Genomic DNA, 25,165 nt, shown 5'->3' on the forward strand with positions numbered 1-25,165 from the left:
TTATTTGAGCGCGCTCACACACACAGGCAAACACATGAGCACATGTGTACACACACACACACACATACACACACACACATACACACACACACACAGAGGAGTCTGATTTGGACCCCATCAGGCTAGGTATAATTAGGTGATGATGTCACAGCAGGATGATGTCAATAAGAACATCGGGCCATGATCACATCAAAGCCCTGTTGCCATGGAGACTAAGTGCCAGCGTTGTCACCTCCTATTCCCAGAGATGGGAAGAGAAAGAGAGAGCGAGTGAGCAAGCGAGTGAGAGAGAGAGAGAGAGAGAGAGAGAGAGAGAGGGATTGATAAAAGGAATGAAGGCAGAGAAAGTAATGGACACATCAAAAGTTTGGGGACACTTTTTCCCTTTTTATTTTTTTTTTTTCTCTGTTACTTTTCTCTTAAGCAAGAAAACATGTATACATAATGCAGCTATGTGCTAATCTTTTGCGCATATTCAGTGAGCTTCATGTTCATGAAAGTGTCTTTCTTTTCCTTCAGTGTTCCTTCAGTGTTTTGCCTGAATGGTGATTTGACAGTTTTCTATTAAACTATATTTAAAAGTGCATTCTGAATCCTATTTGGCTTAAGATTGGTTTAAAAGGTTTGAGTGCTGGCATCACAACAAGGAGCTAAAAGGTGTAAGCTTGTCTTGCGCTAATATTCTCTACCTCGCATTCCTTCTCTCAGGACAGTGATGGCGACAAGAGTGAAGACAACCTGGTGGTGGACGTCTCTAATGAGGTACATCTTCATTTGCTAACAGTACTTTCATTTGCTTCTGCATTTTGTTGTCATAACAAAATTTGTATCTCTGAAATGGTAAAAATATAGGAGACTGAAGAAATGTTCTTAACTTTGATGCATGTTAATGTAACAAGATTTTATTTTCACTCAATTTTGGGCCATTTGTGTTGGTCTATTCATTATGAAATGTTCACACAGTGTAAATCGGAACTCGTGTTTTTAAAAGATGTGAAAAAAGTTTTGGTATGACAACAGTTATTTATTCTGCACACGCGGAGGTGGGTGGAGATGATGAAAACCATGCTCAGGTTAAAGTCCTGTTACCTTTTTGTTACTAAAATGATGATTCAAGTAGATGTAAAAGTAGCTTAATAAAAAACTATTTGAGTCTATATCAGTTCCAAAGCCTCCAAACTCAAATACTAAGTTGAGCATTTAACTGAACTGAAGTTTGTTGGGCTCCTTTCTTTACTTACTGACATCCTTTAAGTCTAGAATAAAATGCTAAAGGTCAAAAGTAAGAGGTGTGGGCAACAGAGTGTAAAAAATACAAAAAAAGAATTAGCATTTAAATGTACTCAGAAATATACTTGAGCCAAAGTATCATACTCAGAAATATTCAAATACATCAAAATTGTACTTAGAGTAAATGTAACTCTGATACAATTCAGCATTGACAGTTTTCCATCAAAGATGTTTTACTAGCCACAATAATGCTATTACAAATAAATAATTTTTTGAGGTTAAATCAGTGGTCTTTGAATGTTCAATGCGTTGTGTTCCACTGTGGCTAATTTATTGCCTTAAAAGGGGATGTAAACACTACTACTACACATGTCTAAAAAGCCAGCAATAGAGCAATGATAATAAAATAACATTTACTGTTTAGAAGTTATATATTAACTTCCATACTGGTCTGGCTCAGCCAAGGCAGCTACCACATAATAGACAGAAATATTAATATCAAGCTCACTTTTACGAATGGACATTCCATGTTGCCCTCATTTCCCCAGACGTGAACAGCTCTAGACTGTCCTTTAAGATGTGTTTTCTCCAGACAAAACATGCTGAGGCCTTTTTTTCTGGTTGCATGACTCCATTGTCATTGAAAATGCAGAGCACTGATGGATAACTCAAGCAGAATGTCAGCCTTTTCGTGCATCGCAGGCCTGTCGCCACAAAATCTTTATTGTACACTCTTTATTGTACACATGTATACATAACTGAATTCACAGTCGGCCACAGCATTGCAATAACACAGTGAAGTATTTAGACAGCTGGTTTAGCACAGTTTACAGCAGGCTAAACATGATACCTATAGATGTGTTTAGCATACATATGATAAAACTTGACAAAACCAACTAACTGGTCTTCTTTTTGTTATTATTATTCTATGCTTTTTTCATGGGTTGTTTTTTTTTTGAGAAAGAAAACTTTGCAGACTTAGTAGAGCCTGTATGGGAGTAGTGTACTTGTGCTTTTGGGACCAATTGCACAGCATTTATTCAAAACAGCCTAGTAACCACCTGGAATCACATAGCAATGGCCTAGCAATACTTTAGCAACCACCTTGGATAACGTAGCAACAGCCTAGCAACACCTAAGCAAATACTTGGAATGACATAACAAAGGCCTTGCAACACCTTAATAAACACATACAAACAGCCTAGCAGCACCTTAGCAACAACCTCAGATACCATTGCGGTGGCCTATTAGCAACCACCTGGGAAAACATAACAACAGCCTAGATACACTTAACCTTGGATAACAGCAATGGCCTAGCTGGGCCTTAACATCCACCTCGGAGCCAACTTAAATTTTGTCTATTAATTTTCCCTTTATTATAATGTTTATTATTATGGCATTCATTTTCACACTTGATTTTTTACTAGTTTGCAGCATTTCAAAGAATGGAGTATTAAAATATTTTAAAAACAAAAGCTATGAAACCAGTACCCACTCAGTAATGAAAAGGCTCTCAGAAATAACGTTAGCGTATTTGTGTGCTCCTGTAAAGCCTACTGATATGAAGCTGCCGACTGTTTTCTGTGTAGCTGAATAAATAGTACATTTTATTACATTAATAATTCACCATTGACTTCCATCACAGCAAGGCCTTTCTTGGCTGTTTAACGAGGCCACTGTGTATTACTATCACTGTTCAGCGCAAATGCTGCGTTATTAGTTTAATCTAAACTCTCCCCCGCTCTGAAATATTTCAATCCTTGAAATTCCTCAAGCCGTGTACAGAAATGTGTTTCCTCTTCGTGCCCTGCCTTACAGACACAAAACAATACACACACACTCCTCCACACACAGGCTTGCATAATAGATAAACATCATTGAGCGGAAAAAGACAGAGGGAGAAAGAGAAGGAGCGTGTTAGGAAAAAAGAGAGAGAATGAGAGAGGTAGAGAGAGCTATTGCCTGACATAAGAGACTTTATATTGCAGGTGTCCATGCTAGAGCTGATTAGAATCAGTTTTATGGTGAAAATGGAATTGATTGTATTTTAATAAATACTATCTATCTTAGCTTTCTCTAATTACATTTCTCTCTCTCTCTCTCTCTCTCTCTCTCTCTCTCTTCAGGAGCCTTCCTCTCCAGTGGGCAGCACCCCCCACTCTCCTCATGGGAATGGTTTAGATAGAGCCCCCATGCTGAGGAAGGAGCTGCCTCGATCCCCCAGCCTACCCCCTTCTCACAGCCCCCCCACCCACAGCCCCCCACCGGGCAAGAGCAAGGACCCTACACAGGTATCCTGCTGCCTCAGGCTGCTGCTGGACTGCTGTTGTCCTTTAATCCTTCTTTTCCTCCCATTTAGATAGACAAGGCCACCCTAATTGTCAGAGCAGCCATCTTTATGCCCCTTTCAGGGTCTACTCTTAAGAAGTAAAGGCTCCCAAATGATTCTTGGCTTAAAATTTAGTAAAAACCTTTAAATACGCATTTAATCTTTTCCATTTAAAGTGTTCTTTAACCCTTCAAAAGGTTCTTCATACTAATATATCTCATTCACAAGAATAGTTCATTATATGGTTCTTTGAGGAACCAAAAGTGGTTTTCCTGTTGTTTTCACTCAAAGAGCGTCCTTTTTGGCACCTATATTTTTAAGAGTGTACACTCACTGGTTACAATATTTTGGGAGAAGTACATCAGCTGTATCGCTGGCTTGTTAGCTGGCTGTTTTACAGATAAGGTAGTAAAACAGCTGTCTAGCTAAATAAAGTAACCAGTTTTCCTAGTTAGCAAATTAGCTAAGTACCCAAAGGCTGTTTTTCCACAGCACAAAGTACCGTTCGCCCCAGAAATGTGCTTTTTCTGCTGCTCATTGGTCCAGTACCGATAGTTCCATGCGATTAAAATTGGTACCAATAGGATCAAATGGAACTTGAAGGTGTTCTCCTCTGTCTTTTGAAGCACTTGCAGCTGAAGACAATGACAATTGAGCAAATTTTTACTCTTTCAGGATGAAGAAAAAGTCACCAGGCACTATTATATCACCAATAAGTGCACCCGAATGTACACTAGAATAAAATTTTCATGTATCAATTGGTATTTTTAAAATGATGAATTTGTAAAGAGTGGTGTAACAATTCACAACGTTCAGAATTCAATATGAATGGATGCAGTGGTGTACATTTTGTCAGTACAGCAGAAAAATAAGCGGAGAACAGTGTGCCAAGTTAGTATGTTAATGTATCTATTATCAGTTTATTGGAGATTTCAACTCTATAAAAATGCAATATTTGATATGTATGTTCTATACATATATATAGATATATAGTGTTCTGATCTAATGTGCCAGCCGTGAGCTAATATGTACGCTGCAAGCTAATGCACTGGCCTCAAGCTTACATGTTAATCATGATACAACGATACAATAAGGTGACATAAGCTAGTTAGTTATCGCTAATGCCATTAGCTTTTATGGTAGACTGCACAGAATGAGTGTTTTTACTCATATTTTTTACGCTTTTAGAAATTTTAGAAAAATAAAACATTTGCTTTATGCTACATCATTGTATGTATGTTTTTGTGTGAGTGTGTGAGCATAGAACAGTGCAGCATTGTATCATTTTAATACGTTAAGCTAACTAACAAGCCAGCTAACTAGTTAGCCAGATTAAATGCCAAAAAATAACCAAAAACCAAATTCATTTGGAATCTTTTTTAATGGTTCCAGCTGTGGAAAATGAACTAGAACTAGAATTTTAAGTTCTGCTGGCTCCCGTTTAGCCAGTTCTTGTTTTTGAACATGAAGTGGAAAAAATAATGACAGCCGACCGACAGCACTGCCAACAGATAGAGCGGCCCGTCGGGAATTCTCCCAGTGGTCCTGATGGCCAGCCTGTCCTTGGCAGTGTATTATGTCTAGACTGTTCACATTTTATGGAACAATAATTGAATTAAGGATTTTTTTGCTGTTTAGCAGACAGAGAAATGCCAGTCCCCCTCCTCTAAGTCGGGCAGTAGTTCTCCTTCTCACCGTGAGGCTCTTACCCCTGGACTCCCTGGGCCCAGCACTTCCTGTCTGCGGCTGGTCACCAAATCTGCCTCCTCCGCAGACCCCCTGGGTAAGACACAGCTGTTCCATCCTCCAGCTGTCCTTTCACCCTTTATCAGGCCTGCTGACCACAGCACACAGTATGAGCACTGGGGGGAGGAGGTGTGTCCTTGTAGTTTTAATAGGGACTTGACTATATAATGTGGTATAAGAGGTGATGAGAACCTTTATGCACTTTAATGAGTTTTGCAAGTATGTTGTTTACCTTTGTTATCTTGTTCTTTGTGTTGTTTCTCATGATATTTAATTCTTAAACGTCTACAGGCATTGTCTTATTGGTGTTTGTTTTACATTCTGTAGTTATTTCAATGCAATTACATAATTAAATACATAAATTGCATAATTAGTTACAAAATGAATTACACTTACATTCGATTTACATTATGTATCAACAGGTTTCAGTCTGCACTTCTCACTTTTTTCTGCTTGCTTCAATATCCTGGAAAATATACGGGGCCCAAAATCAAATCATTCCTTTTCTTATTACAGACCCAAATATGGTATCAATTTAAAGTTTAGAACCTGCACTTTTCTCCACGTTTTAAAAAGCTGAGTGAAAAAATAATTAAACACAATGTCAGAAGATGCTTTTCAGTTAGGGTTGACCAAATATGTAGGTTTTGTGACTGTAATTAATACCAAAAATTGCAATATTTGATAATATTAGTTATTAGATATGTTTTTTATAATGTCAATGTGCGATTGTGCACACATTGCTTGTAATGCATTGAATTTCTACTCTGTTGAAAAGCATTGCCAGTAGAATGAGAGGCTCTAAGCAGATGCACAAGCCTTAGGTCACCCTGCCCAATGCCAAGCATCAGCTAGAGGAGTATAAAGCGCCCCAGCACTGGGCCGTGGAGCAGTTGGACAAGGGGGAGACAAGGGGGAGTTGGAGTGATCCAGAACTGATCATTCCACATCAGTACCTGACCTCAGTAATGCTCTTGTGACTGAATGCAATCAAATCCTCATAGCAATGTTTCAACATCTAGTGTAAAGCCTTCCCAGAAGAGTAGAGGCTGTTACTGCAGCAAAGGGAGAACAAACTCTCTATTAAGAAAACACTAAATGAGCAGGTGGCTGCAGACTTTTGAATATATAGTGTGGGTCAGCATATGTTACTGGTCAACTGGTACATCAGCTATGGAGGGAAAACCACTCATTTGAATGTGTTGCTGTGTTTATTTTTTTCAGCTTTGCGCAGTCCTCTATCCATGACCCCTGCTTCTTACCCAACTCATTTCGGGGTAGTGTCTCACTCCGGACTGAACGGAGAGCTGGCCAGTCCGGGCAGTTTTGGGGGCTCCCTTACCCTCTCGCCCCAAATCAGTACTGCAGCCAGTGCCTACACACGCAGCCCCATGGTGAGTACACACATACAGGCTGTATACACGGGTAGTTCTGTTATGGCGCCCCTTTGCACTGCACAGTGTCTCCTTTGCTCCGACCAATCAGATTCAATGAATAGGTTCAGTAAGAATTTCAGTCAGTTGTGTTAGAACAGAGAAATGTAAAGATGTGCTGGTCATGGGCTTTTCAGGACTAGACTGAGAATCACTTACACACCACAAAAAGCTTGCAGTGTTTACTGAGTGCCACTGTGGATCAAGTGCTTGCCTAAAATATATCTATACTTATGTGTCCTGCAGGTGGCGTATGAATCGCGCTCTCACCTCAGGCCCTCAGGGCTGTCCTCCTCCCTGCCTGGCTCCAGTGGGGGCAAGCCGTGAGTTTCTGCCTTTAAGGCTTTTCCTTCAGGCTTCCTTCCTAAACGTCCTTTTGGGATTATTTTACACAGCTGGTGAGGTGTGGACCATGGACCGCTGAATGAGGGGGGCACCCGGGCTGTGGCCAGACCTGTGTCACGAGCCTATTATTGTACAAAGTCGGTGTCTATCCATGTACAGTACTGTGCAAAAGTCAGAGAACACAATTTATTTACTTGATTTCTGCTCAAAACAGCTACTAAGCACGAGTTATTCATTGTCCAGGAGATTTCTGAGATTAGATAATGCACTTAAATAAGGAAGAAGAATGTCAAAGGAAAATAAGTAAAAGAAAAAATTGTTCCAAAATTGGACATAGAGAGAAACTGAGACTCCTAACAACCTTACAAGACCTGGTAGACCAGGGGTGTCAAACTCAAACATTAAATGGGCTATACAAAATTTAAACACCCAGAAGCTCTTCCGTAGCTGATAAGTTGGAGTCCACCCCACAGATGCTTGTGTTTTCTCTGGCCACACTACGTCAGCTAGCTATTTTGTCTGCCATGATGAAACTGGCTTTTACTACATTCTCACTTTGAGATTTGGCCCTTGTAAACATAGCCTACTCATTGTCTATCCAACTCTCCATATTTGTCAGTGTTTTGTGTCATAATGGTGCCTAATGTTGAATTCTTTCAGTATGGCCACATTATCTCCACAAACAAGACAGATTGGAAGTAAAAAAGTATTCAAGCTCCCACCTGTCTTGAAAACCTCTGCATTCACTGTCCACTTTTCTTTTGGTCATTTTTAGCTAGCTAAGTATTTCTTAGCTGGCCAGGTGTTTATATTGGTTGGCATGCTGAATCGCAGCTAGTGCATTTAGTGATATGACTGGTGTGGTAGGATTGTGGTGTAACCACTGTCCTATGGATTGTTGTTGGCGGAAAGGGGGAGAAGCACACATTGCGTTGCAGTGTATGCTGGGGATTGTAGTGCAGCACATTGGAAAATGGCCTCATATTAATAGAAAACTAAAATAATTTGCGGGGAGGATAGGATTGTGTGGCAGGCCTTGTGTTTGACACATGGGTGGTAGACCACCAAAACTGTCACCATCAGATAAACAGCACTTAAAGCTTTCCTATTTGAACGAGAGGAGAACATCAAGCTCCACTCTTACTTCAGATCTGTAAAAATCCATAAGTGTTTCTATCCATCCTTCCACTGTGAGAAGACAGCTCAAGGTCAAGAAGGTCAAGACAGCTCAAGGTCAAGAAGCCTTTGCTGAGTAAAGAAGGGAAGCTATAATGTTGGCAAAACCTTGGACACACTAAAAACTGACAAATTGTATGTTATATCTATAATTTTATGTTGCATTTTTTGTAATACCTTGTGCTTACTGACCATTTTGACTGGAAATTAAAAAAAGAAGGGTGGTCTGTGGCTTTCACTCAGTGCTGTACTCTCAGTATAAAAGTGTTATCCTACCCATTCTGTTGCATGAAAATACAGTTGCTTAACAGAATTATATAATCCTTCTGAGCCTTCCTGTATTACTATACACACAATAAAATTAAACTTTTCTTGGCCTCTGCTTCTTCATGATTTATTTGTTTAATTGTAAAATAATTTGAATTAAACTGATCAGGCTGCTCTCTGCACACACTAACAGTCTAAAACAGAAATGTGAAAGCTGGTTAAATGGACATCTTCATACACATGAAGCAACAGAATAAAGTGCCCTAAACGGAAACCAGCTTGCCTGGCCTCACATATCAGAAATACGTTCCACGGTCCATGGTCTGGATAACACTGTTATTTGGAAAGGATGCTGACATTTGTTGTGTTTGTAATGAAGTCTTTTCTTAAGCACTTAGCTAACGATTATTGTGTGAATCACTTGAGTTAAGATAAGCGTTCTTCAGTTCTCAAATTGTGTTTACACGCTAAGACAAGTATGTGTGCAAGATTGTGGATGCTCACTCATACACAAACACAAACACCTACACAAGAATGTACACTTGGAATAATGATTTGGGTGTAGTAGGTTTTTTTTTTGTTTTTGTTGCTGTTCAGGCCTTTTCCTGGACACAGTAGAAACACTCAGTGCTGTGTATTGTCTGTAACTGGTCACATTACGCTGTTAAACATCTCACATGTTTTGTTCTTAAGACAGCAGAGCTCCTCTCTATCACCTGCTGAAACTGCTGGTCTTCACAGAATGCTGTTTGTTTTCTTTCCTGTCCAAATGTCATGTTGGTACCTGTGTTGTATATACAGCTATGGTTGTCATACTTTGATCATTCCTGTGTTTATCACTAGCCAAATTACTTGGTGTAGTGGGACATTTTCTCTGGCTTGGTTTGTTTGCTTTTTTGCTGTTTTCACATTGCACAAGCTGTGAATTCCTACAATGCTGAAACAATACATTGCCAATGACTTGGTTTGGTGTGTCTCCAGGCTATGTCACTTGAGGGGCTTAAAAGAGCTGATGAATCTAATCTAAACAGGGCAGAAAAAACACTAAAACACTGCATTTTACTATGGTATTTGGTTCATTACAATAGAGGATTTGATTCAGTACAGGAGCAGATTTGATTCACTACAGTATGGGGTTTGATTTCAGAAGAGTTGAGTACACAGTTTGATTCAGTGTATTACAGGATTTGATTCAATACAGGATTAATTTAGTACTAGGATTTGATTTAGTTCGTAAAGGATTTGATTCCGTACAGGATTTGATGTAGTACATGATTTGATTTAGGACAGTACAGGATTTAATTTAGTACAGTGCAGGATTTGATTTAGTATGGGATGTGATTCCGTACAGGATTTGATTCATTACATGATTTGATTTAGGACAGGAATTAATTTAGTAAATACATGATTTGATTTAATACATAAAGGATTTAGTACACAATTTGATTCATTACATGATTTGGTTTAGGACAGTACAGGAATTGATTTAGTACATACAGGATTTGATTCAGTACAATATTCTATGACTCATGCGGTGCAGCGCTTTTAAAATAAGTAATCTATCACAGAAGTGTGCCACCAGACACTCTAACAAACTTTAAAAATAGCGTAGTACGTTTATGTGATGGAAAGCTGGGGGAAAAGTGCAAATGAATGAAAGCACTGATACTGTGTTAATGAAATAAAAGTCATTCGAGAAAGCAGCACAGGCATCACTGGAGCTCATTATTCATTAAACTTGTGTTCAGAGCCTGAGTGGTGCCTCGACACACATGCCCGTTGATTGATGACGGTCAGTTACACTGGACTGGAGCTTGGTCTGTCTATTCTGTAAAGCAACACAGCATGCAGAATAACTGGAAGAATTCACTAAATAGCACTGTGGGAGCGCAAAAATGAGATACATTGGATTTAATTAAAAAAGAAAAAGAGGAAGTTTTTAATTATACCTCATGCTGATGAGCCCCCGTAGACTGCTTGGTTTATGAAGGCATCTGAAGCGATGTATAGTGGTGTGTAGAAGGACTGCATGATATGCACAAAGTACTAGTATTGTGAACATTTTGCTACATACTCTGAATCTGAAATGTATTAAAAATGCCTTGGTGAGTCAGTATTGACCTGGTTAAAGACTAGCCTGCATTATTTCGGTCAAAACTGTTTGTTTATTGGGTTATTGGTTTATGTGAATACTTTGATTCATTCAAACACCCACAGAAACACTCATCTGGAGCTGTGATTGGTCAGAATGCTCACTGCACACTGTAAAAAACATTGTGATTGGTTGGAGGGCTCAGTTGTGTATTGCAGACTTCTGCAGTTTCAGAGTCACAAAGGCTGAGATTGAGATTAACTAATGATGTATTGTGCAGCCCTAATGCATAGCTTACAGTCATATTTACAGGCAAAAGTTTGGGCATCCTCAGCAGAAACACACACTTCTGCACATTTTAATTCACAGTTACTTTTTATTTATTGAATTTAACATGTGCAGTGTGTAAAAATTATGGCATGTAATTTTTTTTACAATATGTTAGCAAAAAATAGAAGTTGTGCACTAAAATGAGCAGAAAAATGGCATATTCAAGTTATCTGTAGAGGAGGTGTTAACATAATTGTGCATATGACTGTATGTAAAGGCAGCGTTTCTCAACCTGTGGGCCGTGGACCACAAGTGGGCCGTGAAGGGAGGCAGAAGTTTGTAGTGGGCCTGCAAAGTCACTGTAAGTCATAAGTGGAAAAAAGATTAACTTAATAATTAAAAATCTAAGAATTAAACGTTTTCACAGTATAACCAATATAAATATTAACAGAGACAAACAAATAAAAATGTCTGGCTGATTTAATGTCATCAGTCTGAGCTGGAGTTTCTCAGGGCGCTTTGTTTGGTGTGGACATAACACACTTTTTTCTTTATTTCCCTTTCTTTATTTTCCTTTTTTCCACCCATTTTCGGGTCAGCAGCAGACAGCTGAACCAGTCCGGTAGAAACCCGCAGGTCTCAGACCGCTTCAAACCAGGCCCTGTTCAGTTCACTGCTGATGGAAACACGTTCTATGATCAAAATTCATCAATTCATCGATTCCTTCTTTTCTTGAGGCACATCAGCGCCGTACGGTCAGCTACTGTTTTAACAATTGACTCTTTACAGACTCTCAGCACGAGCTGCTGTTAAAAACAATAGACATGAAATACCAAGAGATGCTTTTCATTTCGACTCATGGATCGCGGCGCGTATATTTGGCCGAGCATCAGCGACCTGAGTGGTTAAACTCAAATTGCTAAACCAATGCGAAAGAAGCAGATATCAAGTAAGATTTATCATTATTGTTCATTGTGATGACGCTAAACCAGAAGCCCAGTGAGTGGAGTGTGGTTTATTTCAAACGAATCACAAAAACCCTCAAAACTACAGAGAAATCTCAAGATCAAACAATTACTCTTTTGGGAAAGTCAGTGGAGCATTCTCAGTGAAAACACAATGGACTGCAGCTCCAAATCACCATATCTACTTCATACATTTCTGTTCTTTTTTTTCCTTTTTCCTCCGTTTTAACATCACAACTGTGTGTTTTTAAACACATTTTATGGTTGTAACATGCCTGCAAATTTTGCAAACCTACTGTCAGCTAGAATGGCCAATCTGATCTTTTTCAGGCCAATATTCTCGGCTTTTCAGTGTCAGCATTTAAGAAAAGAAAAATAAAGCTGTATTTAAAAAGACTGATTTTACTTTTCCTGTGGGCCGCTATGCTTTGTATACACGGGTGGGCATTGGGGTGGAAAAGGTTGAGAACCCCTGTATTAAGGGACCTTGGCCATATGTATGGGTATGTTCATACGTATGGGTTGCTCAGCTACCTGTTACTACAGCATTAGAAGTTTAGATCATTGCTATCCATGCACTCGTTCAGTTTTACTCTTTATAGCTGGCTAATTTGACAACCCAATTTATAAATCCTGTATTTCAAAACTTGAAGGTGTTTTGTTCAAGTAGAAGGCTGATTTAACACAATGGCACTCCTGTCAGATCACCTGAAGAATGGAGCTTTAAAAGCCATCCGTCACAAATTTTACAGCCAGAGTGAGAGGCACAGATGGGTCACACAGAAAAATGTGAGTGCTTTTTGAAGAGATCATTTGTTGCGAAAGATGTAAATTGTAATTTAGCTCTAAAAATAATCAGCGGGATCTACAAAGTACACCAGAGCCTCTGAGTTTTCACATTTAACTAAACAGCATGTCCATTACTGAAGTGTTTACAGGGCTCATCTCCCCGACTAAGTATCTATACACACGACAGATGGTTCATGTTGAAAACTCAGGTGTTTATTTTCTCTCTTTTTTTGTCAGTTCTTTGTATTCAGCCTCACACACGGTGAATTTAGAGGGATGATCCAGAAGTGCTCGTTCATTCTATAAAAATGTGATGGCTTAAATATTTATGAAAACAACTAAGTCTAGCCTCTGTATTCATTGTGAACCATGTGGCATGTCTGTGGTCAGTAATAGAGAAACAGTACAGCTTATTGTTTCCATTTAATGTTAAAATTCAGAGATATAGACTACTGCGCAAAAGTCTGAGGCCACCCGTCATTCAGTTCATTTCCAATCAAAATGGCTGTCAAGTGCGCTATTCATTTTTTAGCATCAGGAAAAAGGCAGAAAACTTACATCAAACAGCAAATGATGCAGAAAAGTCTACAGCTAAAATATAATACTAATATTTTCAGTGCTTAGTGTGTCCAATGTGTGCCTTTATAACAGCGTCCATTCTTTTCAGGAAACTTGCTTTCAGTTTTTGAAGAAATCAGCAGGAATATTTTTCCACACCTCCAAAGTTCAGTCTTAGAAGTTGGTTGCATTTCCTGCTTCTCATGATCCATGTATTGTTGTAAGCCTACCAGCTCAGTTAACACCTGTGGTTTGTTCAGATCTGAAGCAAGAGTGGAGCTTGATGTTCTCCTCTTTCTCAAAGATGAAAAAGTGCTGTTTATCTGCAGGGAGCAGTTTTGGTGGTCTACCAGGTCTTGCACTGTTGTTAGGAGTCTCATTTTCTCTGTTTCTTTGAATTTTTTCTACATTTTTTGAATTTCAGTTTTGGAAACCTCTTTTTTTATGTATTTTGCTCTGACTTTCTCTTTCTGTATGCTGGTGTGTAATCTAATATCCTCAGAAATATATCCTGAAAAATGAATAACGTAATTAAATTAAATTCAATAAATGAAACAAGGGCCTCTGATTTTTTGCACAGCACTGTGGATGTTTCAGGTTTCAGTTGACTCTTTTTATTCCACAGCCCTCTTAGTTAAGACAGTTAAAACCTGTTCATTCATTCTACCCTTCTAGTCATCTGTATGTGCCGTGGACTCGTATTCGTAAAAAGTGCTCTTGCTGTTACATTTTGTGCAGCTTTAATTCAGTCACTGAAGCCTTGGAGCATTTATTGTGTATTAAACTTCTAGAATTTTGGATTTGTTCAAGGCAAACCGCGTTCTTGTTGCAGTTCTGCTGGGTTCTGTCCTTGTTTTTCCAATACAAGACACACTTGTGGATTCCAACTGATTGATAAAGACCTTACCAGCATTTCATTCTCCTGGTTTGGTTTGGTCTGCCTTGTGCATCCTGTATCTGTTGCAGTAGCCTTTCCGGAAAAAACTGGTAACGGAGTTAAGGGGAGTTAAAGGGCCAGTATTACACACACTCGCAAAAGAATGCTTTTTGGGAGTAATAGAGTTTAATGTACTTTGTACCCATTGTTAAACATTTTAAAACATCCCTAATCCATAGAGTCTATGTTTATATAATCTAAGCTGCAAAAATGGCCCCGTTTTAGTTCATCATGGCTGTGATGTCACAAAATGATTAAATGTTGTGCTGTTCCTGGCTGTTGGAAAGAAAAATGTGTCACTGCTGCCTTCCAAAGCTTCCAGACGTTAGAAACGGTCCAGACAGCTTTTAGAATGAGGTATATAACCTCAGGGAACCCAATCAGAAGCCAGAGGCCATTTCATATATCAGTCTTAAAGGTACAGTAACCAAATAACCTGTTTAATTCTAAGAGATAAAGACAAGTTGAAAATGGTCATGTAAAATGAGTTATGATTGTTTTGGTACATAAAACCACTCATAAGTTATAAATGAACTTCGGGGGGGGGATAAAACACTCTCTCCCTCACTCACTCTTTCTTTCTTTCTTTTTCTCTATCTCTGTCTCAACCTTTCTCTTTCACCTTCTCTCCAGTGCCTACTCGTTCCACGTGAGTGCGGATGGGCAGATGCAGCCGGTGCCCTTCCCTCCTGATGCCCTCCTGGGCCCTGGCATCCCTCGCCACGCCCGCCAGATCCACACCCTCAGCCACGGAGAGGTGGTGTGCGCCGTCACCATCAGCACCTCCACGCGGCACGTCTACACCGGCGGCAAAGGCTGCGTCAAAGTGTGGGACATCAGCCAGCCGGGCAGCAAAAGCCCCATGGCCCAACTGGACTGTCTGGTCAGTTCACCCTCTCTCAGTCGCTCTATTTAGGGGGAAGAGGTTGGTGGAATTAATTTAGTAATAATTTGGGTACAGCAAGTGAAAAAAGTTAAAATGTATGTATGTATACGTACAAAAGGTTGTATGGCACTTAAATGGGTTTTAAGTGATGCTTCATGAGAAATTATAGTTACTTTTACCCCAAATTTAGTACATCATTTGAGATATCTAGTTCTAAGCCTGCTTCTTTAGTTTTGTGTAGTGTGTTGCATAGCTAGCCATCTAAAAGTTTGAATTTTCTCCATAGTTTTGTCCATCTTTATAGATTACAAAATGTCATACAGTCCAAAAACTCTTTTGGAATTTTGGAATTTTTGGAATTTTTGCTAAACTATTACTTTAATTGCTTTAAATCAGCATCTGCCAATCAGTGACGAACCATGACTGTTATAGCTAGGCCTTCGGTTTGGGTCATAAATTTAAAAAAACTCTGTCAAAACATGAGGAAAAAAAAATGTCTACGATAATGCTAACTTCTGCTATTATCCCTATTGGATTCAAGTAGTTTGTTAGCGCTAAACTAACGCCAATTCACCTAACTTTCTGTGCTTAACTTGGAGCTTGTGACAGACACATTAGCACATATTTTACATTATAGCAGTTTCAGTGACTCTTTCTACAGATGGTTTAGAGCTGCCGCTGCTGTTTTCCATTTCTAACAGCCCATTGTTTAGGCTGCTACTCATATTTACTTTCAGTGATGTATCTAGAACTTTCAGAAGGCCTAGAGTGACATTTTTTCTCAAATTGGTCCTGGCGATTGGAAATCAAAACATGATTGGTTGATTCCTCTGTCACTTTGTAATTATGATAATAGGTATTTGGCCTTCTCTTCAGCTCCTAAAGTCCCAACCAATAGAAAATCTCCCTTTGCTACATCTACTGAGATACCACAGAGAAAAACAGTTCCTGATTGGCCAGTTTTCTTTTGTGTGTTTCAAGAATGTAACCCATTTGTTTCCTTCCAGAACTTAACAATGAAATAAGAGTAGTACCGTAATACCTTTAGAGTTTAAATATAAGCATGATTCTACTTTTTAGTTCCCAGAAATCATCAGAGCTTTTTCTGTCCCTTCATCCAATCAGAACAGGGACAACTACATCCGCTCCTGCAAGCTCCTCCCAGATGGGCGGACATTGATAGTTGGAGGGGAAGCCAGCACTCTGTCCATCTGGGACCTGGCCACGCCCACTCCACGCATTAAGGCGGAGTTAACGTCCTCCGCTCCAGCTTGCTACGCGCTGGCCATCAGTCCAGACAACAAGGTGTGCTTCTCGTGCTGCAGCGACGGCAACATCGTAGTGTGGGACCTGCACAACCAGACGCTCGTCAGGTAACCATGGAAACGTACATAGAGGATTTTAACACTGCAGTTTCATTACAGTGAAGAGACCCACTTCCCTTGCTGAGTGTACAATTCAAGCCCAGTGAAAGACAAGAGGTCTAATATTGTTTTTAAAAATGCAAAACTTTTAACTGATGTAGCTCCTCTCCTGCTGACTGTCAGTCATTATTATTGTCTGCTGCTTGATGTGCCTTTTGAATCTTCTCAGTGCTGATTTGAGTCTGTAGCTTGTTTATGGGCATGACATGATAAAATGCTAGCCACATCATTTTTTCAGCCCATTCTGTCAGAAAAAGAACTGTACAGGCACATTTTGGTCCATTAAGTTACAAACAACAGAAATTTATCCTCAAAGGTGCAACAATAGTTAATACTTAAGTTTCAGTTGTGTACCATAAGTAAGTTTTAAAATATGCTACACTTGTTTTCCCAGAGAAAGATGCATAATAACAGTTATATAACAGTCCAAGAGAGCACAGTTGGCCTTGCTCTCTGGGTGGGTAGGATGGCCCCCCGGCTTCTCCCCCCATCACTCAGCGCAGTGCTAGTCAGCGCAGGCGTCTGTAAGCTGACGTAACAGATCTGGCAGTGGGTGCTTTCCTCCAAGCATGTTCGGCCGCCCAGTGACATGGTGTTAGCGGCAGTTCGAAAAGATGCCCTAGCGCTTCACAGGTCTCGGAGGAAGCCTGTGCTAGCCTTCTCCTTCCTAGTGCTGGTCGTATTGTGTGATTGGGGGAGTCCTAACTAGTGGGTGGAATTGGAAACGACTAAATCGGAGAGAAAATTGGGGGAAAAAAAACATTAAATATAAAACTGATGTCCCGTCAAGGCTTTTGGAGTCAATTCAACTTAAGAATGATACTGCATTAAAATAGGATTCAATTGTGTTCGCTAACTAAAAGTACTGAAGACATACAGTCACATGCAAAAGTTTGAGCACCCTACATTTTATGTTTTATTTTTTTCCTATTATGTTACATTCAGCAAATAAACAGTCATTGAGTATTAAAGTGTGTTCTCTGTTAGAGGATGTTATTTTATATTCACTTAGAAAATCAACAATACATCATTTGACCAGGGGCGCCCAAACTTTTGCATACGACTGTACCTTTGAGGGTCTCACCTTAGTGACAGTTTAGTACCTTTTTCCTGAGAGTGCAGTGCAGTTTGCTTCTTATTAGTATAATGTCTAGAAATTCACCTGCTTAGCTCCGCCTCTCCACAGATCCTCAATGCAGGAACGCTGCCTGTCTCCATGGAAAATGAATAGGATGAAAAAGGAACAGTTTGCTGCACTGTGAAGCAAATACAGCATTAAAATGTGTCAGACTCAGCCAGAAACTGCTGAGCTACACAATAGTGTAATTAGTGTCCACGTCAGTTATCGTTTATTGTATTTCCTCGTCCACAGGCAGTTCCAGGGCCACACAGACGGAGCCAGCTGTATCGACATCTCCAACGACGGGACCAAACTGTGGACGGGGGGTCTGGACAACACAGTGCGCTGCTGGGACCTGAGAGAGGGCCGGCAGCTCCAGCAGCACGACTTCACCTCACAGGTACTGCAGCACCAGGAAACTGTGGGAAGTGGGGTTCAGCAAACTGAAAGAGCAGCTGAATCATACTAAAAACATACTGGAAGTTTTTTTAATCACATATTTTACCTCGTTTCTGTTCATGTCTGTGTAGATCTTCTCTTTGGGCTACTGTCCTACGGGGGAGTGGCTCGCAGTGGGCATGGAGAGCAGTAATGTAGAAGTGCTGCACGTCTCCAAACCAGACAAATACCAGCTGCACCTGCACGAGAGCTGTGTGCTCTCTCTAAAGTTTGCCTACTGCGGTACGAGCAGCCGAACACTGGCACCGTCTCTTTCTTTCGTTTGAATGAATATGTATAGAAGTGCACTGTGATACACGCTGAGCTGTTCTTTGTGTTTTGCAGGCAAATGGTTTGTCAGCACGGGAAAAGACAATCTGTTAAATGCGTGGAGAACGCCGTATGGAGCCAGCATCTTCCAGGTAAGAGAGATGAAGGATAGCAGAGGAAAAAAATCATAAAGAGAATAGTCAGAAATTATCAGAAGAGGGAGGCTGAGTCCCATCCACTTTTCGGCTCTCCTCACGTCTCCCTATTCGCTCCTGTTAGCCCGACCACAGGAGTGTGAAAACGCATTGTGCCACACCTGTCTTTGATTGGCGATTAGACTACATCAGTTTTTAAACGTTAGAATCGAGTATATAAAATGGACAGTCCAGTTTTTCTCATATCTGATTGGCTGAGTCATGTTTAAAGCCATTGTAAAATACTCTATATACGCACATATAACCGCGGCCATCGTTTCAACTGTGTATTAATACAATACAATAATAAGTTATTAAAAACCATTGTGCAGTTCATCGCATGCTCTCCTATGTGGGCAGTATGGGTAGCAGGTTACTTTACTGAACTGAGTAAATAAAGTTTAAATCATGTAATCCACATGCAAACGTTTGAACACCCCCGGGTAAATTGCCTCTACAAGGATCAAACTTAATTAAGCCATTTTTCTGCACACTTTCAATGTACAATTTCTATATATTTGCTGAGTTTAAGATGTTGGACGCAAAATATAAACTGTGCCAAAACCTTTGTACAGACCACATTCTGCTTTTATTTTTTTTTTCCCAATATGGTAAATTCAGCAAATGAACATCAGTGGTGCATTAAAATGTGCCGAGGTTTGTTCTCTGTAGATCAGGGGTGTCAAACTTAACCTCTAAAAAGGGCCATATTTAAAAATGTCAGCTGTGTTTATTTCATTTTTACTTAACATTTTGCCGTGAGCCGAACACGCTGGGAACTGCAGTGCATTTCAGGGTTAAACAGGCGAATAATAATAGGGAATTAAAATAATTTCACGGGCTGAATAGGACTGTGTCACAGGCCTGACTCGGCCCGCAGGCCTTGTGTTTGACACATGGGCTGTAGAGGATGTGTTCACTTATTTTCAGTCAAAGAATCAGTAAGTATGCAGCTGGACCAGGTGCACTGTATGCACTCATCTTCAGGCTAAATAAAATTCTTGGTTTTGCTTTTGTTGCCTTTTTGTCTGCTGGTCTGTAACGGCTCCTGCAGCCACATTGGTGCATTGAGTGTATGTTTAAAACTAATTGTGAATCGTACTGACATAATTGGATCAAATCATGATGAAATTCGATATTTCATGATGACTGAATCGTTTCTTAAAGAACTGTAATCAAAATCAAATCAGACTCTGAAGTTTATAGCCTCTTTGCCTTTTAGCTCACCTTACCATGCGTCTGATATCTCGCAGCACCTTCCTCTGATTCTCAGCGTCATTTGTATCACTGTCGGAAAGACCCTCGGTGCATTGCTGCGAGATTGATAGCCCTTGTTTGTTGAGAGTGTGTGCGCTGTGCAGAATAGATACAGCTGTTCAGAGAGAGCGCGGCAGGGCTGATGACTTTATCGGCAGCCGGGAAGGAGAGAAAAAATGCACGATTAATATTTCAAATGAACCCGCTGATGTAGCCAACTAGGGTGCTATTTATTTTGGCTCAGCCTAATCATCGTACGCAAGCTAGTCTGACATGCACATTTTTCTCCTCCCTTCTTCCTCTCTCTCTCTCTCTCTCTCTCTCTAGTCCAAGGAGTCCTCGTCCGTCCTGAGCTGCGACGTCTCCCCCGACGACAAGTACATCGTCACAGGGTCCGGAGATAAGAAAGCCACTGTGTATGAGGTGGTGTACTGAGGCAACAGGAGAGAGGGAGGGAGCGATGGATGAATGGATGGAAGACAGAATGAGTGAAAGAAGAGTGGGCAACCATGGGCAACAACACATCCTCTTCCCAGACAGTATTTCCCTGCTCAGTACCCGCAAATGCACCCACCCACCCCACCTCCACCTACCACACCTCCACCAACCCCATTCCATCTCCTCAGAGAGAGAGAGAACGACAGTGAGAGATAAAGAATGAGACAGAGAGAGGGAGAAAGAGAGCAGTAGCGAGAGAGGGAGGGTAATTAGCGCAGTCTCTAGATGAAGAGCTCAGCAGAGAGGAGAAAAGCCCACAGGAGACAGCGAGCACTTAGGGAGCTGCAGCTCACAGAAAACACACACATACTAGACAATCGATTCATTAGTCCCAAAAAAAGCCTCCACTGTAACGAGCCCCAACACAAGCAACCCCTCCCACGAAAAACCCAGAGACAGCAGAATGAGCAAGCTGTGGCCTGGCCTTGGCTGGATTTTAAACCCAATTTCCTCCCTAATTTAGTCATTGCCTGTTCCCACCGCTAGCCGGGCCCCCCATCACACAATAGCTACCAACCTGGGAGGATATGAGCGCTAACACGCTGACACAAGCAACGGCGCTGCACAGCTAAACGCGCTTGGTGAACAGTAACAGTGCATTCGGACACTAATCAAATCAGATGTTTGGATGTTTGGCACATCACGAAATCCAAGCCACCAGTCGTTTGTGGTCTTGCCTCTACACTTATAGAAAATAATATAAACTACATAACAAATAGAAGTGTAGAGGGTGCACTGTTTACTGTTGATATGTTTGTTGAGTAGGTATCTACAAATACATATATATATATATATATAAATGTGCAAAAGTTTTAAACACCTGAAAAAATTGCAGTAAAAAACTCTTTATATGAAGTAAAAGTGCGTTCATTTACTCAGAAAAGCCAAAATGCCCTGTTAGAATAACTACAAATAAGATTAATGCGACCCACTATTATTTTTAGTTATAGAATCAGTGGCTGGTTTGGCTCATCAGTACTTCATTATGGTAATGAAATTGAACAAATCCATGTGAAAGTTTGGAGGGACAATTCTATAAAGTGATAGTCACAGTGTTGTAGTAGCTGGAACTAACTTATATCAATAGAGCCATCAATGAAACTCACTATTTAAAAGCTGTTTTTTATTCAGAGGACAAGAATTACTTGTCCAAAAAAATCATCAGCTAGTTGGGGACTAATGTTTGGTGCCAGACTCCTCCTACACTGACCTCAGCCATCATCTTGCCCTGCAAATTTAGGTTCCTTGGTTCCTGATGGGGACCTGCTTATTCAGTAGAGGTAGGTTGTCAGTCATTTACAAACACTGAAGTGTTTACTGTATTTAGTCGACCATATTGGTGCACTGTTTGCCGGCTTGGTCAACTGTGTTAAATTGGAATATTCTTGCTTGTAAATCTGGGTAACAAAGAATTGTGTTTACGATCTGTATTTACAGAAAAGTTTGTGGTAAAATTAGAAAATCTTCGAGTTCGATGTCTGAACGTACCACGTCTGTCCAGATTTTTATACGTGAGCTAATCAGCACCTGCACTGTACTGTGCTTAACAATGAGGGGAGATGGGAAACAAGGCTGTCCTTCACCACACAGAGCGCAGGACTTATACTCTTCAGATTAGAACTAGCGTTCCAGTTATGATGTGTTCACAAACACAATACGCTACTTCCCTATATATTCCAATTAAATATTCATATGGTGATTCCCAGCTGAATTCTCCAGCCCGCGCTTTATTTTCATCTCCCACAAGAGGCTCCCCCAGAGTCTAATGAGGAGCAGGTTGATCTCTCAGTGGGTTTCATGCAGCAAACGCTGAACAGCAGCACTGTTCATTGTAATTCCAGTGGCCCAATATATGTACACGGCACTTAACGGCGCTTTACAGTCTGACCACTGGATCTCACACCACTGCAGAACATGGTTGGTTGAAGCTCATGTTTGATTGAGGCATAAAACAGAAAAGCAGTTCAGAACTTTGCTTGTAACAGTGCCAGAGAAATCCACACTCTCCCTGCAGCCAGACTCAGGTTAGCTTCATGCCCAAGAGGCCCTAGAATATACCCCTGTTGTACCTCACAGTTTTAAAGAGCTGTGGTTGCCCACCCAACCTGTGATGTTTGAAGGATGAAGTCAAGCGATCCACGCACCACGAAACCCTGCTGGGAGCAAATTTTGTTCTTTTGTTTTCTTCAACATGTTCCGTTTCTTCAACTTTATCTGATCTGTGAACCAGAGGGCTTTTCTCGGAATCGCAGGAAGGGAAAACTTTTGGATGGACTGAAAACTGAGTCTTTTGCTTGCTACCTTTCCAAACACAACAAAGAACTGTATGATTTTTTTTAATGGAAATTAGTAATAGTGCTACGGTGTTTTGTTCTGTTCGGTCTGTTGTTATGCAGAAAGTATGGTGTATTTTTCTTTTCTCCTTTCTATAAATGGCTGAATCTATGGCTGCCCAAAGACGGTGGGATTTGTCTTGTGTAAGCCGGACCTTCTCCACTGCCTTATCGTCACAACCTATCTTTAAATGTCATGCTATCGGAATATCTGTATCTACTGTTGCCTAATGCTTTGTTTCTATACTGAAAAACAACGTCCAGTGTCAAGCGCTCACTCTTTCTCTCCCTCTCTCTGAAGCCAAGGACTTTTTTCTGCAAAGGCACAGCTGTGATATCCCTGTGTAGCACTTCCTGTGTGATGTACCAGACATGCATACATTGATTAATTAAACTTGTGGTCATATTTTGAAGCTCTCGTCTTTGTGGGGCTGTTTACTACATCTGTGCATAATGACTACGGAGAGTAACATCTCATTTAACCTGAATGACACTGCAATGTAACAATCATTCTCAATGCATGAATTACTTGATGTACTACGAAGCAGTGTTAATTTGATAGTACAAAAGTCAGAGACCACCCTTTATTTATATTCCATTAAAGCACTGGGGGTGGGGTTTTCAACACTGGAGTTCAAAAATTATTCAAAGATACAAGGAAAAAAGGGCTCCCAACAGCCAGGCAACACCTGGTAGACCACCAATCAGCCACTATCAGATAAACAACACTTGCATCTTTGAGAGAGAGGAGAAAATCAAGCTGCTTCAGATCTGAAAACATCCAGGTGTTTCTGTCCATCCTTCCACTGTGAGAAGACAACTCAATGCTGTGAGTTACTGAGAAAAAATTTGCAGCTCAAACGAAGAATCTGGTGTTCTTCGAACAATGGACTGACCACCCCAGAGTCCAGACCTCCGCATCACTGAATGTGTTTGGCATTATTTGGATTTTGAAAAGTAGAAAATGCAACCAACTTCTAAAACTGAACTTTAGAGGTGTGGAAAAAACATCCCTGCAGATATATTTGAAAGACAAAGTGAGTCTGCTGAAAAGAACAAAAGCTATAATAAAGGTAAAGGGTGGAGACACCAAATACAGAATAAATGATGCTGCATTTAGTTGTTGAAGTTTCTGTGTAATTTTCTGTTACGTAGGTTTTCTGCTTTGTTCTTGACACAAATATGACTGGAAGGTAAATGAATGGTGATCTCTGCCTTTCACATAGTAGTCTATAGACAAACTGTACTGTAGTCAGTGTATTAAACCGAGTTTTGGTTTGTTCTGCTTTTAAGGAGCTTTATTTACAGTTCATACATAAGAAGTATCCAACGAAAGTCAAAATACTTTTCATTGTGACCCGACATACAGTATACACGAGAAAACACGCTAATGTGGAGTGTCGATACAGCCATTTCCCTGAAATCGTAGAATATTAAAATCACGACCCTAGATGGGACTGTCATCTTATCATTACACAATCATACTGCTGCTGAATTCGAGCCATTTGGATCTGTCTGAAGCGCCGAGCTGCACAGCTGAGATGAGCCGAGTCTCAAGAGGCTCAGCACAGACTGGATGAAGAGGGCAGAGAAATGGCCGCAGTCTTTAGTCCTTCCTCTGAAACCAGCCCAAACCCGCTCAGCGTACTGCTGCTCCTCCACTGTCCATTTCCACATGGAAAGAGACTTTAAAAAAAGAAAAAAAAAAAAGAAAAAAAAGATTCTCTTTTCTATTTCATTCACTACAGAGGTTTCATCTTGTTAAAAAAAGAACAAAAGGAAAAACAAAAAAGGAAAGGAGAGGTCTTTGGAGGAATCCCATGTCTCTGAAGCTAGACTACCAGCTTTCTCACAGCATTAAAAAAACAACAAGGTCAGTCCTGTTCTGGAGCTGCACCGTCTCCCCTCTATGCCTGCCCCTAATGGAAGTCAGGGAGGGGGAAAAAAAAAAAACAAAAAAACGTATGAGCTTTTTCCAAGTCCGTGTCCCATTGCTCTGTTGCGCGAGTCACTGGCCAAATCAAAGGCGAATCTTGGTTTCTGCTCTGCCGTCCACTGAGCTCTTCTCTTGATGAGGGACTGTCCAGTCTGCATTCGTTTTAGTAAATGACTTCATACACAGTGGCCTTCTTGTCTCCTGAGCCGGTCACGATGAACTGGTCATCAGGGGAGATGTCACAGCTGAGGACTGACGATGACTCTTTTGACTGGAGGCAAAAAACAGAGTTTGAGAGTTTTGCCCATCACAATAAACGCATCTATTTTGGTCTTTCCTCCAATTGCAAAGTAACCTTAGGAATGGTGGCATATTAGTTATGTAGCATGTAATACAGATCAGCATGTGATACGGATCATTAGAAATGATACAGAACATTGTAATTAAATAGATAATTGTGTCCAAAATGAAACTGAAACAGTATGATACCTGGAATATGCTGGAGCCATAAGGAGTTCGCCATGCGTTCAGTAGATTATCTTTACCTGTGCTTACGAACCATTTACCTGAAATATATGAAATGGAAATATAAAAAAAGGTTCTCTGTATCAAACTACACACAAAATATTGAGGAAAACAAAAGGAAAAGTGCATTTAGATGAAGTAAAAGTC

General features: G+C 40.4%; 2 protein-coding genes across 4 annotated transcripts in view; one reads left to right on the forward strand and one right to left on the reverse strand.

Annotated features, from left to right (window-relative positions):
• The window catches only part of tle2b (TLE family member 2, transcriptional corepressor b), a 102,265-nt gene extending 79,790 nt beyond the window's left edge, over window positions 1-22,475 (forward strand). For 2 of the 3 annotated variants that reach the window (XM_036586263.1, XM_036586265.1), the window contains exons 10-20: window positions 709-762; window positions 3,357-3,521; window positions 5,198-5,342; window positions 6,530-6,699; window positions 6,985-7,061; window positions 14,771-15,020; window positions 16,149-16,396; window positions 17,820-17,967; window positions 18,098-18,248; window positions 18,351-18,427; window positions 20,054-22,475. In XM_036586263.1, coding sequence (XP_036442156.1) covers window positions 709-762; window positions 3,357-3,521; window positions 5,198-5,342; window positions 6,530-6,699; window positions 6,985-7,061; window positions 14,771-15,020; window positions 16,149-16,396; window positions 17,820-17,967; window positions 18,098-18,248; window positions 18,351-18,427; window positions 20,054-20,161 — 1,593 coding nt within the window. In that variant the 3' untranslated portion in view covers window positions 20,162-22,475. The remainder of the gene's footprint in view (window positions 1-708; window positions 763-3,356; window positions 3,522-5,197; window positions 5,343-6,529; window positions 6,700-6,984; window positions 7,062-14,770; window positions 15,021-16,148; window positions 16,397-17,819; window positions 17,968-18,097; window positions 18,249-18,350; window positions 18,428-20,053) is intronic. The other variant, XM_036586264.1, reaches the window with a different exon arrangement.
• Window positions 22,476-23,817: 1,342 nt separating this feature from the next.
• Window positions 23,818-25,165, reverse strand: part of tle2a (TLE family member 2, transcriptional corepressor a) — a 55,613-nt gene continuing 54,265 nt past the window's right edge. The window contains exons 19-20 of the mRNA XM_036586343.1: window positions 24,983-25,059; window positions 23,818-24,764 (exon numbers count right to left, since the gene is read on the reverse strand). Of these exons, the coding sequence (XP_036442236.1) occupies window positions 24,657-24,764; window positions 24,983-25,059 (185 nt within the window). The 3' untranslated portion in view covers window positions 23,818-24,656. The remainder of the gene's footprint in view (window positions 24,765-24,982; window positions 25,060-25,165) is intronic.

This window comes from Colossoma macropomum, unplaced genomic scaffold, assembly GCF_904425465.1.
Source record: "Colossoma macropomum unplaced genomic scaffold, Colossoma_macropomum, whole genome shotgun sequence".
In the NCBI taxonomy this organism is placed as follows: Eukaryota; Metazoa; Chordata; class Actinopteri; order Characiformes; family Serrasalmidae; genus Colossoma; species Colossoma macropomum.